This window comes from Haematobia irritans, chromosome 4 (genome assembly GCF_050003625.1).
Source record: "Haematobia irritans isolate KBUSLIRL chromosome 4, ASM5000362v1, whole genome shotgun sequence".
Taxonomy (NCBI): domain Eukaryota; kingdom Metazoa; phylum Arthropoda; class Insecta; order Diptera; family Muscidae; genus Haematobia; species Haematobia irritans.
In genome coordinates this window covers 109,450,173-109,464,552 of record NC_134400.1, presented here as the reverse complement: position 1 = coordinate 109,464,552, position 14,380 = coordinate 109,450,173, and the positions used below count along the sequence as shown (strand labels likewise).

The 14,380-nt window shown below is 34.7% G+C and overlaps 1 protein-coding gene across 1 annotated transcript; it reads left to right on the top strand.

The window, feature by feature from the left end:
• Window positions 1–11,357: 11,357 nt before the first annotated feature.
• On the top strand, window positions 11,358–13,745 carry LOC142235712 (uncharacterized). The gene is made up of 3 exons (XM_075306972.1): window positions 11,358–11,477; window positions 11,576–12,167; window positions 13,267–13,745. Exons 1-3 carry the CDS (start codon window positions 11,466–11,468, stop codon window positions 13,629–13,631), a joined length of 969 nt encoding a protein of 322 aa, XP_075163087.1. The 5' UTR covers window positions 11,358–11,465; the 3' UTR covers window positions 13,632–13,745.
• Window positions 13,746–14,380: the final 635 nt, after the last annotated feature.

The following is a 14,380-nucleotide window of genomic DNA, read 5'->3' as shown; positions in this document are numbered from 1 at the left end:
GCTGAGTCCTGCAACCAAAGAAAAAATGCATTCCTCCAGAACGAAATTTTAGACAAACGAAATTCCCCTTTCTTATAAAGAATTTTCTTTTAAATCAATTCAAATAAAAACGAATTTATGATAAGAGAAACAACGATTGCATCTGAACTTTTTTATTTGCTTTTAAAGAACATTTTTTAGCATCAAAAATGTTTTTTGCTTATCTAAAATTTCATTTCTCATAAAAGAAAACTCTTCTTCATTCTTCTTCTTGTGAATGTCCAAGACAAACGATTTGGCCGCACAGGGCTTCAATACTGTCATTTTCCCTATAAAGTTCGGAATTACTAATGATGAGCGACCATAGGCCGTTATGACTTCCACACCATTACCGTTGGAGGCGTTTGAATTCTGGTGGCCAATCGAAGGTATACATTTTCAGCTGACCTTCTTGGCCAGTAAGCCGGATATTTTTTTGTTCACAAACTGCTCAATTTGGAATAGTTCCACATCGGAGAAAATCAAATTTTATAATTGGCCAATTTTGTGCAAGTCCTTGGCTATTTCCAGTCAAACATTTTTTTTGCATGGGCGAGCTCATGGCACAGTTTGTAAGTTCGGTGGCTTAAGACTAAGGCCATTTTTAATGTGTGTTGTATCCTTTCTTGCGATATGTTCAGCTCACGAACATGTTTTCTACCACTGCGGCGGGAATTTCGATCAAATATGGCCTTTAATAGAGAAGTGGTAAATTTTCTTTTAAAAATTGGCTTTCTTTTCACTAGAATATTTACGTTTTTATGACCTTTTTATTATCAAAATTACAGGTTTTTAAACCTTATTTTAGTATTACTTTAATCAAATATTTTTGGAAACCAATTTAATATTTTTAATGTAAAAAACAAATATTTAATTTGAGAATAACAATTTGGAAACATTTTTATGAATTGGTAAGCTTTCTTTAACATTCTTTTAACCAGAATATTTATTTTATTTATTTCTTTAATTAGATTTTTTGGAAACTAATTTAATTTTTTTTATTTAATGTAAAAAACAAATATTTAATTTCAGAGTAACCCCAAATGAATTTCGATAACTTTTTAACCTCAGCGTACAATGTAATAGAGAATTGGTAAGTTTTATATTAAAACTTTGGCTTTCTTTTAACAAGAATATTTATTGTATTATGTCCTTCACATCGATAAGAACACAATTTTATGAGTTAATATAAAATATTACTTAATTCATTATTTCTCTAATTGTTTCAGGTACAAACTTTATGAGGTACGTTTATCTAAGAAAAGTTGAATTCCTTACACCATTTAATAAAATGCCCCCAAATATGGTAAGTTACAAGCTAATTTAAAGAGCTAAAAAATTATATTTTATTACACGTTAATTTTTAACAATTTTCATTATTCCTTCCATTTTTTCAGCAAGATATGTGAAAAATATACTTACGATGAATAAAAAACTAAGGAAAAGTCAAAATGTCAAAACAGCGAGTTAAAATAAACTACTTTCTTGTTCCACGATGTCATAATTTTTATTCACAAAAACATTGTATTAAGAACTTTCATCATAAGTTTTTATAATAAAGTACTTTTGCTTAAAGAAAGTTTAATTTTATTGTATGAAAATTTTCATAATAGTAAAACGGATTGTTGTTTCTATAATTATTTAATTTCTCTGTACTGTGGAATGATTGATTTAAAAATAGTTTAGTCGTCGACATTTTAAAGAGACTGTTAACCAATTTTTATTATCGAGTTTCCCAAAAAATAAGCAAGTAAACCAAAATAATACTGACTTTTTAACTTGGTAGGGGTATATAAATCTTATGGTGTTGTAAAAATGAACTAAAATACAATGTTATAGATTAACTAAAATTTAAGAGAATTATAAACTAAACAAGTTGAAAAAAATCTTAAGGGCTAAATCATGGTCAATATTACTACAGTTTAGTTCATTTTGCAATGGAAAAGGGTTCACTGTTTTTTCAGTGTATATAATTCAGTTTTACAAAATTTTCTATAGAAATAAAATTTTAACAAAATTTTCAATAGAAATAAAATTTTCACAAAATTTTCTATAGAAATAAAATTTTAACAAAATTTTCTATAGAAATAAAATGTTGACAACATTTTCTATAGAAATAAAATTTTGGTAAATTATTTGAGGCTCGAGTGGCAACCATGATTATGAACCGATATGAACCAATTTTGGTATGGTTGTTAGCGGCAATATACTAACACTACGTTCCAAATTTGAGCCGGATCGGATGAATTTTGCTCCTCCAAGAGGCTCCGGAGGTCAAATCCGGAGAATGGTTTATATAGGGGCTATATATAATTATGGACCGATATGGACCAATTCTGGCATGGTTGTTAGAGAAGAGAGAATATAATAACACCATGTTCCAAAATTGAACCGGATCGGATGAAATATGCTTCTCTTAGAGGCTCCGCAAGCCGAATCTGGGGATAGGTTTATATGGGGGCTATATATAATTGTGAACCGATGTGAATTTTTGCATGGGAGTTTGAGACCATATACTAACACCATGTTCCACATTTGAACCGGATCGGATGAATTTTGCTCCTCCAAGAGGCTCCGGAGGTCAAATCTGGAGAACGACTTAAAGGGTGATACGGTCAAAATTTGGTCAAGGGAAAACGCGTGTAAATCGGTGAAATCGTTTATTTAAAAAATCAAATTAAATTTCTTTTTCAAGTTCAATTAGTATAAAATTCAGGAAAAATATTCAGTTAGGCTTTCTCTTTTCCAAATCCGAATTGCCGGGCCTCACGCTTGACACCTGCCATCAGATTTTGTACAGCCACCTTGTCCACCTACTTCGCCGCAGAAAGCCAGTTTGCCTTGAACTGCTGCTCGTCCTTAGCAGTTTTTTTGGTCTTCTTTAGGTTCCGCTTGACAATAGCCCAGTATTTCTCAATTGGGCGGAGCTCTGGTGTGTTGGGAGGGTTCTTGTCCTTGGGAACCACCTGCACGTTGTTGGCGGCGTACCACTCCATGGCCTTTTTACCGTAATGGCAAGATGCCAAATCCGGCCAAAACAGTACGGAACAACCGTGTTTCTTCAGGAAAGGCAGCAAACGTTTATTCAAACACTCTTTCACGTAAATTTCTTGGTTGACAGTCCCGGAAGCTATGAAAATGCTGCTTTTCAAGCCACAGGTACAGATGGCTTGCCAAACCAGATATTTCTTTGCGAACTTTGACAGTTTTATTAAAAACCGATGTGGACCAATTTTTGCATGGTTGTTAGAGACCACATACCAACATCATGTACCAAATTTCAGGCGGATCGGATGAAATTTGCTTCTCTTTGAGGCTCGGAAACAAAATCTGGGGAACGGTTTATACCAACACCACGTACCAAATTTCAGCTGGATCGGATGAAATTTGCTTCTCTTTGAGGCTCCGCAAGCCAAATCTGGGGAACGGTTTATATGGGGGCTATATATAATTATGGACCGATGTGGACCAATTTGTGCATGGTTGTTAGAGACCATATACCAACACCATGTACCAAATTTCAGTAAGACCGGATGAAATTTGCTTCTCTTTGAGGCTCCGCAAGCCAAATCTGGGGATCGGTTTACAAGGGTGCTATATATAATTATGTACCGATGTGGACCAATTTTTGCATGGTTATTAGTGACCATATACCAACACTATGTACCAAATTTCAACCAGATCGGATGGAATATGCTACTCTTAGAGGCTCCGCAAGCCAAATCTGGGGGTCCCTTTATAGGCGACCGGACATATCCCCCAACGGACATTTCGCCCAAAATGATTTTTGGGCGTTATGACCTCCAATGGGGCGGTCACATCGCCCAATTTTAGTTTGGGCTTTATGTCCTCCCTCATCGCGGTCATATGTCCCAAAAAATAGGCGGTCAAAACGCCCAATATTTTATGGGGAAAATAATGTCGGAATACAAATCAAAAACTGTCCTAAATGAAGTAGTTTTGATCCCCAATTTTGGTTAACTAAATACGTACGGTATTTAATTCAAAATGCCGTAACTAGAAAGACAGTGCAGATCTCGTGGTCTATAAGAAAATTAAGGAGAAAATGGTGCAAACACTCCACAAAGCCCCCAAGAACTCATTGCACTATTGGCCAAATCAGAACATATGAGTGAATACTAAATGTGCGAAAGTGTGCCGGAAAAGATATTTTAGCAAACCACTATTATGGAAGCCGATTTGGCATACAGTCTCTTTGTGTTCCACCCCAGTAACTGAAATAATGAATAATATGGACGATGGAGATGCTATTGTTTTATTAATGTCCCTTTTTCGGTCGTTCCATTTTATCTTATGGGTACAAGAAATTACTAATATTTACGAAGGTTACAAACGACATGTCAGTATAACTGTGTTAATTTTTTAAATCAAGTTAATAAAACGAAAGATGCAAGAACTTGAGGACAAACTGAATGTGATGAATTTAACAAAGGATTCGCGTGCCCGAATTCTCGTCGTCCTCAAATACTAGCAACTTTCAGTTTATTATCTTGTTCTAAACATTAAAATTGGAAAGAGATGAAATGATCGACGTGCTGCTGATGGGTACTTGAAAAAAATCGCACGCGCGATTTATTTCAAGTACCCACGTCGATCATCTCATCTGCCTCCAAATCGCGCGCGCGAATCATTTTTTAAATTCATCACATTTAAGTTCATCCTCACATTCTTGCAACTTTCGTTTTATTATCTTGTTCTAAACATTAAAATTGGATAGAGATGAGATGATCGATGTGCTGCTGATGGGTACTTGAAATAAATCGCGCGCGCGATTTTTTTCACGTAGCCATCAGCAGCAAATCGATCATCTCATCTTGTTCCAATTTTCAGTTTAAAATACATAATTTTCAATTCAGCATTTGTCTGGTTTGTTCAAAAGAAAAAAATTATCAATTTCCGAATATTCATGTTTCAATATATAAATTCAAATGTCTTGGAGCTTTAATCGACCTATTTCACGAGCGAAATAGGTCTTCGTAGTGCCACTTTAGCCGCTTTTCCATTTCAATCATACGCTGAGAAGAAAAATAGTCAAAAATTATGTTCCAGTCAAAAACAATTAAAACAAACGATGAAGCCCAGATATGCTAATTTTACATCTTCTTCCAGCATACACAAAAAAGCAGGATTCGATATTTGTCAATAAGAGGCATATCTATCTATTAAATATTAAAAAAAAATATGGATAGATGAAGTAATCATATATAGCTTTTGAATGATTTAAAAAAAATATATTTTGTTATTTTAAACTACACTGAAAAAACAGTGAACCCACCAGGAAGAAAACTTTCGGTTAATTTTAGAAATTTTTGAATATTTGTAGAAAATTTTAACTAAACAGTATTACAAACGTTGGCATCACGCCGATGTCATAAAAATAAGTAAATATTTTTCGACAAATTCAAGAAAATTTATTAGACATAACTAAGTTTTTTCACTTGTTAAAGAAAATTTTGTAGTTTGAAGGAAAAATTTGGAGTTCAAAATTGCAAGAATATCTTTAGTGACATACGAAGTTCATGATAGACGCCTTTTTGGTAAAATTTACAAATTAAAAGAAATTTTGAACTATTTTGTGGAATACACGAATTTAGTTAATCTTTATGCTTCATTTGAGTATATTTTTTTCCTCGGTTTTAGTTAATTTAACTAACGTAAACAAAAAATTATTAAAGTAAAGGCCACTTTCTCCAAACATAATAATTCCATGAACTAAAATAAAGTTAAATTGTCTTTAGTGAAATAGAGAGTTCACTTTTTTTGAGTGTATTGTTTATATTCAAACGGTCATAACACCCACATTTTTTTATGGGGCTTATGGCCGCGATGAGGGAGGACATAAAGCCCAAACTAAAATTGGGCGATGTGACCGCCCCAGTGGAGGTCATAACGCACAAAAATCATTTTGGGCGAAATGTCCGTTGGGGGATATGTCCGGTCGCCCCCTTTATATGGGGGCTATACGTAAAAGTGGACCGATATGGCCCATTTGCAATACCATCCGACCTACATCAATAACAACTACTTGTGCCAAGTTTCACAAGTCGATAGCTTGTTTCGTTCCTAAGTTAGCGTGATTTCAACAGACGGACGGACGGGCGGACATGCTTAGATCGACTCAAAATTTCACCACGACCCAGAATATATATACTTTATGGGGTCTTAGAGCAATATTTTGATGTGTTACAAACGGAATGACAAAGATAATATACCCCCTATCCTATGGTGGAGGGTATAAAAATAATTGAGTTTTGCAATCAAAATCAATTAAATTTTTTATTGATTCAATAAAAAATTAATTAAAATTTGCTAATGAAATCAATTAATTTTTTAATCAAGTATCTTTTTTATGCCCAATTACAACTGTGATTGATACTATCATTTTCGTGATTGAAGAAAGTTCATTTAAAAAATTAATAGAATCAATTAATTTCGTGATTGGATCAGAAAAAAATTGTGTGTGCTGGAGTATTAAGATAGGTAACCCGATATTTTAAGCTCACTTAGACCTTAGTTGGTGAATTTCTTTCTTATCAATAATTGCTGCCCGATTCTATGTTAAGCTCATTGACAAGGGACTTCCTTCTTATAGCCGAGTCCGAAAGACGTTTGAAACACTTTTTGTTGTTCGATAGAAAATGGGATTGAACCACGACGGCGGGCTACTCCAAGGTAAATACATTCCACATGGTTGAAAATTCACGTGATTTGAAAATAGTTTTATTTGAAGTGAAAATGCTATATAAATAATATGCCCATTGCACTATGGGCGGAATTTGAAAAATTTGCGGCAAAAAATAATTTACCATCAATTTAGTATCTCCAAACATTGTAAAGGGTGATTTGTTAAGAGCTTGATAACTTTTAAAAAAAAAAAAAACGCATAAAATTTGCAAAATCTCATCGGTTCTTTATTTGAAACGTTAGATTGGTCCATGACATTTACTTTTTGAAGATAATTTCATTTAAATGTTGACCGCGGCTGCGTCTTAGGTGGTCCATTCGGAAAGTCCAATTTTGGGCAACTTTTTCGAGCATTTCGGCCGGAATAGCCCGAATTTCTTCGGAAATGTTGTCTTCCAAAGCTGGAATAGTTGCTGGCTTATTTCTGTAGACTTTAGACTTGACGTAGCCCCACAAAAAATAGTCTAAAGGCGTCAAATCGCATGATCTTGGTGGCCAACTTACCGGTCCATTTCTTGAGATGAATTGTTCTCCGAAGTTTTCCCTCAAAATGGCCATAGAATCGCGAGCTGTGTGGCATGTAGCGCCATCTTGTTGAAACCACATGTCAACCAAGTTCAGTTCTTCCATTTTTGGCAACAAAAAGTTTGTTAGCATCGAACGATAGCGATCGCCATTCACCGTAACGTTGCGTCCAACAGCATCTTTGAAAAAATACGGTCCAATGATTCCACCAGCGTACAAACCACACCAAACAGTGCATTTTTCGGGATGCATGGGCAGTTCTTGAACGGCTTCTGGTTGCTCTTCACTCCAAATGCGGCAATTTTGCTTATTTACGTAGCCATTCAACCAGAAATGAGCCTCATCGCTGAACAAAATTTGTCGATAAACACATTTCGAACCGAACACTGATTTTGGTAATAAAATTCAATGATTTGCAAGCGTTGCTCGTTAGTAAGTCTATTCATGATGAAATGTCAAAGCATACTGAGCATCTTTCTCTTTGACACCATGTCTGAAATCCCACGTGATCTGTCAAATACTAATGCATGAAAATCCTAACCTCAAAAGAATCACCCTTTATATCGATATTTCTTATCAAAATCAAATGTAACCAACAAAAAGGGAGTCAACCCCCCTTATTCCATGCGCGTTTCTATAGAGGGGTTGTAATTGTAATTCCACTTGTAATACTACGCACAAAAAAATTCTGATTCAATCACGAAATTAATTGATCCAATTAATTTTTTAATTGAAATGTCTTCAATCACAGAAATGATGGTATCAATAAAAAAATTATTGAAAGTCAATTAAAAAATTATTTGATCCAATTAAAAAATTAATTTATACTATTAATTTTGTGATTGATTTTTGTTTCAATTAAAACAAAATGTTGAATCAATTAATTTTTTAATTTAATATTTTTTAAAACTCAATTAAAATTTTGATTGGAAAAATTTCGTGAAATTTAATTGAAGAAATTTCGTGAAATTTTTTTCTGTGTATAGAATGTACTCATATATGGAGTTTAAATTATACTTGACTTTAATGACTTTCTTCGGTATCTAATTCCGTCCGTCTGTGTTCGTTGTTGTTCGCAGGATTCCGGTCGCAATTATTAACCAATTTTGATAAAATGTGGTACATCGTGTTTTCTTGATAAGAGGAGAAACACTGTTGAATTTAGAAAAAACTGGATCAAAGCTAGATAAAGCCCCCTATATATGTATCGCCCGATGAGTTCATACTGTGCTACCCGATTGTCTTCAAATTTAACACAAAGTAATTCTTAATAGTACCCTTAAAGTGTGCAAAATTCAGCTCAGATTTAGATATATGTAGCTCCCATATATATGTATCGCCCGATTTTTCCAAATTTAACTAAAAAACTTATTTATTAACCGATCTTACACAAATTTAGCAGAATGTGATCTTCTATAGTACTAACTATACCTGCAAAAAATCATCGAAATCGGTTCAGATTTAGATATAACTCCCATATATATGTATCGCCCAATTTTACCAATTTTGTCCATAGGACCCTTATTTTGGTTATTTTGTGGCTTTCACACTTCCTTTTAATATAATTATTTGTGTTTTAATTAATTTGCTTAATTCTTCGTCGGTTTTATGTGGTATTTTACTTTTCCAGAACGAAAAGATAGCATTTTTATACCCTCCACCATAGGATGGGGGGTATATTAACTTTGTCATTCCGTTTGTAACACATCGAAATATTGCTCTAAGACCCCATAAAGTATATATATTCTGGGTCGTGGTGAAATTCTGAGTCGATCTGAGCATGTCCGTCCGTCCGTCCGACCGTCCGTCTGTTGAAATCACGCTAACTTCCGAATGAAACAAGCTATCGACTTGAAACTTGGCACAAGTAGTTGTTATTGATGTAGGTCGGATGGTATTGCAAATGGGCCATATCGGTCCACTTTTACGTATAGCCCCCATATAAACGGACCCCCAAATTTGGCTTGCGAGGCCTCTAAGAGAAGCAAATTTCATCCGATCCAGCGGAAATTTGGTACATGGTGTCAGTATATGGTCTCCAACAACCATGCAAAAATTGGTCCATATCGGTCCATAATTATATATAGCCGCCATATAAACCGATCCCCCGATTTGGCTTGCGAGGCTTCTAGGAGAAGCAAATTTCATCCGATCCGGCTGAAATTTGGTACATGGTGTTAGTATATGGTCTCTAACAACCATGCAAAAATTGGTCCACATCGGTCCATAATTATATATAGCCCCCATATAAACCGATCCCCCGATTTGGCCTGCGAGGCCTCTAAGAGAAGCAAATTTCATCCGATCCCGCTGAAATTTGGTACATGGTGTTAGTATATGGTCTCCAATAAATTTGCAAAAATTGGTCCACATCGGTCCATAATTATATATAGTCCCCATATAAACCGATCCCCCGATTTGGCTTGCGAGGCCTCTAAGAGAAGCAAATTTCATCCGATCCGGCTGAAATTTGGTACATGGTGTTAGTATATGGTCTCTAACAACCATGCAAAAATTGGTCCACATCGGTCCATAATTATATATAGCCCCCATATAAACCGATCACCAGATTTGACCTCCGGAGCCTCTTGGAAGACCAAAATTCATCTGATTCAGTTGAAATTTTGTACGTGGTGTTAATATATGGCCTCAAACTCCCATGCAAAAATTGGTCGAAATCGGTCCATAATTATATATAGGCCCCATATAAACCGATCCCCAGATTTGACCTCCAGAGCCCCTTGGAAGAGCAAAATTCTTCCCATTCGGTCGAAATTTGGTACGTGATGTTAGTATATGGCATCCAACAACCATGCAGGAAGTGGTTCCTATCAGCCCATAATTATATATAGCTCCCATATAAACCGATCCCCAGATTTAACCTCCGGTGCCTTTTGGAGAAGCAAAATTTATCCGATCTGCTTGAAATTTGGTACGTGGTGATCGTATATGATATTTAACAACCGTACCAAAAGTGGTCCATATCAGTCCATAATCATATATAGCCCCATATAAACCGATCCCGAGATTTGGTTTTGGAGCCTCTTGGAGGAGCAAATTTCATCCGATTGAGTTGAAATTTGGTACATTGTGCTAGGTCCATATCGGTCTATAGTTATATATATATCCCTCAGATAAATCGATTTCCAATCACACAAAAATTGGTCCATATCAAGATCATAATTGTATATAGCCCCCATATAAGCGACCCCCATATTTCAATTCTGGCTCTCTACGTACCGTGCAAAAAGTCCATATCGATTCGTAATTATTTGTAGACTTAACTATACATAACTTTTTTGTCTAATATATACCACGTATGGGCTAACTCACAATTTAGAAAACGATGTTAAGAAGTTTTAAGATACCACAACACAAGTATTTCGATTGTGGATGACAGTCTTTCGTAGAAGTTTTTACGCAATCCATGGTGGAGGGTACATAAGATTCGGCCTGGCCGAACTTACGGCCGTATATACTTGTTATTTTTTTATTTCTGTCAAAATGAGAATGGTTCGTTATTTTTATCTTCACTATTTCTAGAAAAATTACATTTATTTTAGTATGGGCAAGTTTGGTAAACATTGGCAGCTTTTTATCTCCTGAACAGGGTTGCCAAGTTTTAAATTAACTTTCGATTTGTACTTTCCAAGATGTAATTTCAATTGGAACATCCAATAATTTTTTTATTTTGAAAATTTGACTTTTTGCCGCTGTTTTGCGATTTCCACCCATAGTGCATTGGGCAAACAAATTTCTTAAAAGCTAATCTTTGTGTGAATATGTTTAATTACATGAGATTAGTATAGTGCAAAACATAGATGATCTCGTTCACTTTAGCTTACACACATGTTTCTCACTGATTTCAGTCATTACTCATTAGTGTTTGGCTTTGCCTTAGAATATTATCGGTTTGGAAACACTGTTTGATTAGAGCTTAAAGATGCAGATTTTAGTTTTAATTCGAATATATGCGGCATTTTTAAATTTATTACATATTTCGGGAATGGTGGGTTTTATGGCAACAAAAGTCAACAACAATCACCACAGCCGGCAGAGACATCAACAAGAAAACACGAGAAAATCATATGCGCTGCTGTTGGCCGGTATAAAAACATAAGTGCTTCATGTTAAGGGCATCAGTTGGGTTCATTGTATCTGTAGGGAATCTTCACACGAACAAAGACCGATAATCGCATTGCATAAGTTTGATAAAAATGTTTAAATTTGTAAGTATTCGGCGTGGTCAGGTTTCCGTCCATACAAGTGGCCATTCGGATTAAATTTGAGGCTATTAATTGCATTCTATCTCCGTTCCAATGTCTAGATTCTTTTGACGATCTTTGTGTTGGGTCCCACCATCCACACGATACTTGCCAATGGTCAGACTTATGACTATGATGAAACGGCGAATATAGTGGAAATGGCCTTTGATGCAGCTGAGACTGCGGATGATGGTAATGCCAATGTAAACGATATGGATGAGGATGGCACAGGTTATGTGTACAATGAAGGCGATTTGGAAAATAATATTAATATAGCTGTTAATGCTGCAATTTTGGATAAATATGGCCAAGCGGTAACCAGTGAGCTAAGTGATCAGGAAGCTGGAGACAAGCAAGCTACAAAGGTTGAGGAGAACGATAAGGGTGTCAAGGCGAATGGAATTGAAAATAACGATTATTTTGCTGATAAAAGCGAAACAAGTATTCAACAGGTGGAAAACCCAAAAGTCGGTGAGGAAAGGTCATTGAAAAGTTCAGATTTCAAAGCTTCACCGTCAACTTCGTCCACCTCGTCTTCTTCACCCTCCTTTTCATCTACGGCTAACAATGTGGCAAATGCCGCTGAAAAGAAACCCTCCAAACCTTTGGCCACTCCTGTGAAAAATGCCCAATACAATGATAATGATACCACACGCAGAGAAGAAACATGATTGCCACAATCATATTCGAAGAGCAAAATAATATGATAGCAGCTATTTTTGCGGCGACCATGTAACATTTTAACCTGCAACCATGTTGGCTCTGTGAACATGGTTCTAAGAAAAATACAATTGTCCTCATCTAAAATGTTATTATATTGATAAAAAGAATTTTGTTTCCATTAAAAGACAATGGTCACGATCTAAAATGTTATGTTATTCGTCAAAAATGTTTTTCTTCTAGTTAAAAGAACATGGTCACAACCTAAAATGTTTTGATTTTTATGAAAAAACTTTTTTCGTCGTCGAAAAAATGACGCCACTTGAGAAAAGAAAACACAAAATCAACTTTATTTATTTGTTTTTATTTATTTATAAACTAATTCATTGTTTATTTGTATTTATAATGTTGTGCAAGCAAACTTCACATATTTTTACACACTCTAGTTTGGTTCAATTTCAACAATAAGAAATCATTCCATATTTACTTCGTGCCCATCAAATGTACAAACACAGACATCATATAACTGCAAATAAAAATAAATTATACCATATGTCAAAATGCAGAACAAAAACCAGGTACATTTTTTCAATTACACTTTCCTTTTTTGTCTTCACATAAAACCAAGTGTCACTTCTGAATAAATAAATTAACACAAAACACAGTAAATCCGTATTCTCCGTCCATTCCAAGAAACAATCAACACACGACTGACGCGCAAAATGAAAATCGTGTGTACCTGCTCAATGTTTTTATAAAATTCTTGTCGCTGCAAAAAAATTAAAAAATTAAATGGTCACGAAAACAATGTACATGGTCTTTATGGCCATGTAATGCTTGTAGACATATCTATACGTAAACTATAAAAATACTTTTTTCTTTGCAAAAAAGTAAAAAAAATTGAATGGTCAGGTACATGATTTTCCTGACCATATAATGGTCTCAAATTCTATCATTTAAATAATAGAACATGTTTGCGGCATTTGAGAACCATTTAAATGCTTATTGCCAACATATATTTTTCTCCGCTCGAAAATTATTTTTACAAAGACAAAATACATGGTTTTCGCGACAATTAAATACTCTAAATAAGCATTAAATGGATGCGGCAACCATGTCCAAACATGTTTTTTCTGTGCGTGCATAACACGTTTCGTCAGTCAAGTCAATGCCGATGGCACCTATGGTTTCGATTTTGCCCAATCCAGTGGTCTCGAATTCAAAGAAATCGGCCAAGGTGGTGTCTTTGCAGAAGGTTCCTATCAATATGTATCGCCCGAAGGCGAGCATATATCGGTGACCTATTCAGCCGATGAGACTGGCTTTCATCCGGAATCCGATATATTGCCAACTCCACCACCTATACCGGCCTATATCCTTAAGGCCTTAGATTATATACGCGATCATCCCACTGCCGAAGAACTGGCAGATCGTCAAGTACGAGCGAAGCAAATTTAGACAGATTTTTTATCAATAGAAGATTTAGTTCTCTTTGTGGTTTTAGGTTTAAGGTATATTTATTTTATTATCCATTAAGTGAAATATAGGAAGCGATTGATTGAGAGATGTAAATGAGTGAATATTCTTTTTGGAAAGTCATATGATTCACAAATGATTTGGACTCGGACTCTAAGGTGAGCATACACACAAAGAAAATTTCATTAAAATTCAGCCAATGAAACATTTTCATTGATATAACGAAATATTTTCATTAATACAATGAAAATATTCGTTAATAGTACGAAACGTTACGTTGATTAAGAGAAAATTCGTTGTAATAACGAAAAATTTCGTTGTATTAACGAATTTGTTTCATTGTCTGACTTTTAACGACACATTTCGTTAATATAACGAAACTTTTTCTATTAGTGTATAATTTGGTAAGGATAGATTTCATCTGTCTAAATGAAATTTCAGATTAATGCAAAAATCCCAAAAATTTGCAAAGAATAATCTTTGTAACTAATAAGCATTTATACACATATATGATAAATTTCAGATTTTGGTAGAAGAAGATATCTTTATTTCGTTAAATAGTTTTTAAGGCATGTGTTCTATGATTATCAGTTTTCAATTTATTCTGCCAATTTGCCGCAATGAGCTCCAGGTAAGCTAGTACATTAATATAAATCTTTTTCCAAAACAAATTCAACTCTATTTAAATTTGAATTCAAGTATTATCAAAATTCACAGAGTTGCAAGAGCTT

What these genes read in the sequence shown, in the direction of transcription:
- LOC142235712 (XM_075306972.1), top strand. An exon ending in CAATGATAATGATACCACAC is followed by an intron (nt 12,168 to 13,266) that starts GCAGAGAAGAAA and finishes ACTCTAAATAAG; the next exon opens with CATTAAATGGATGCGGCAAC.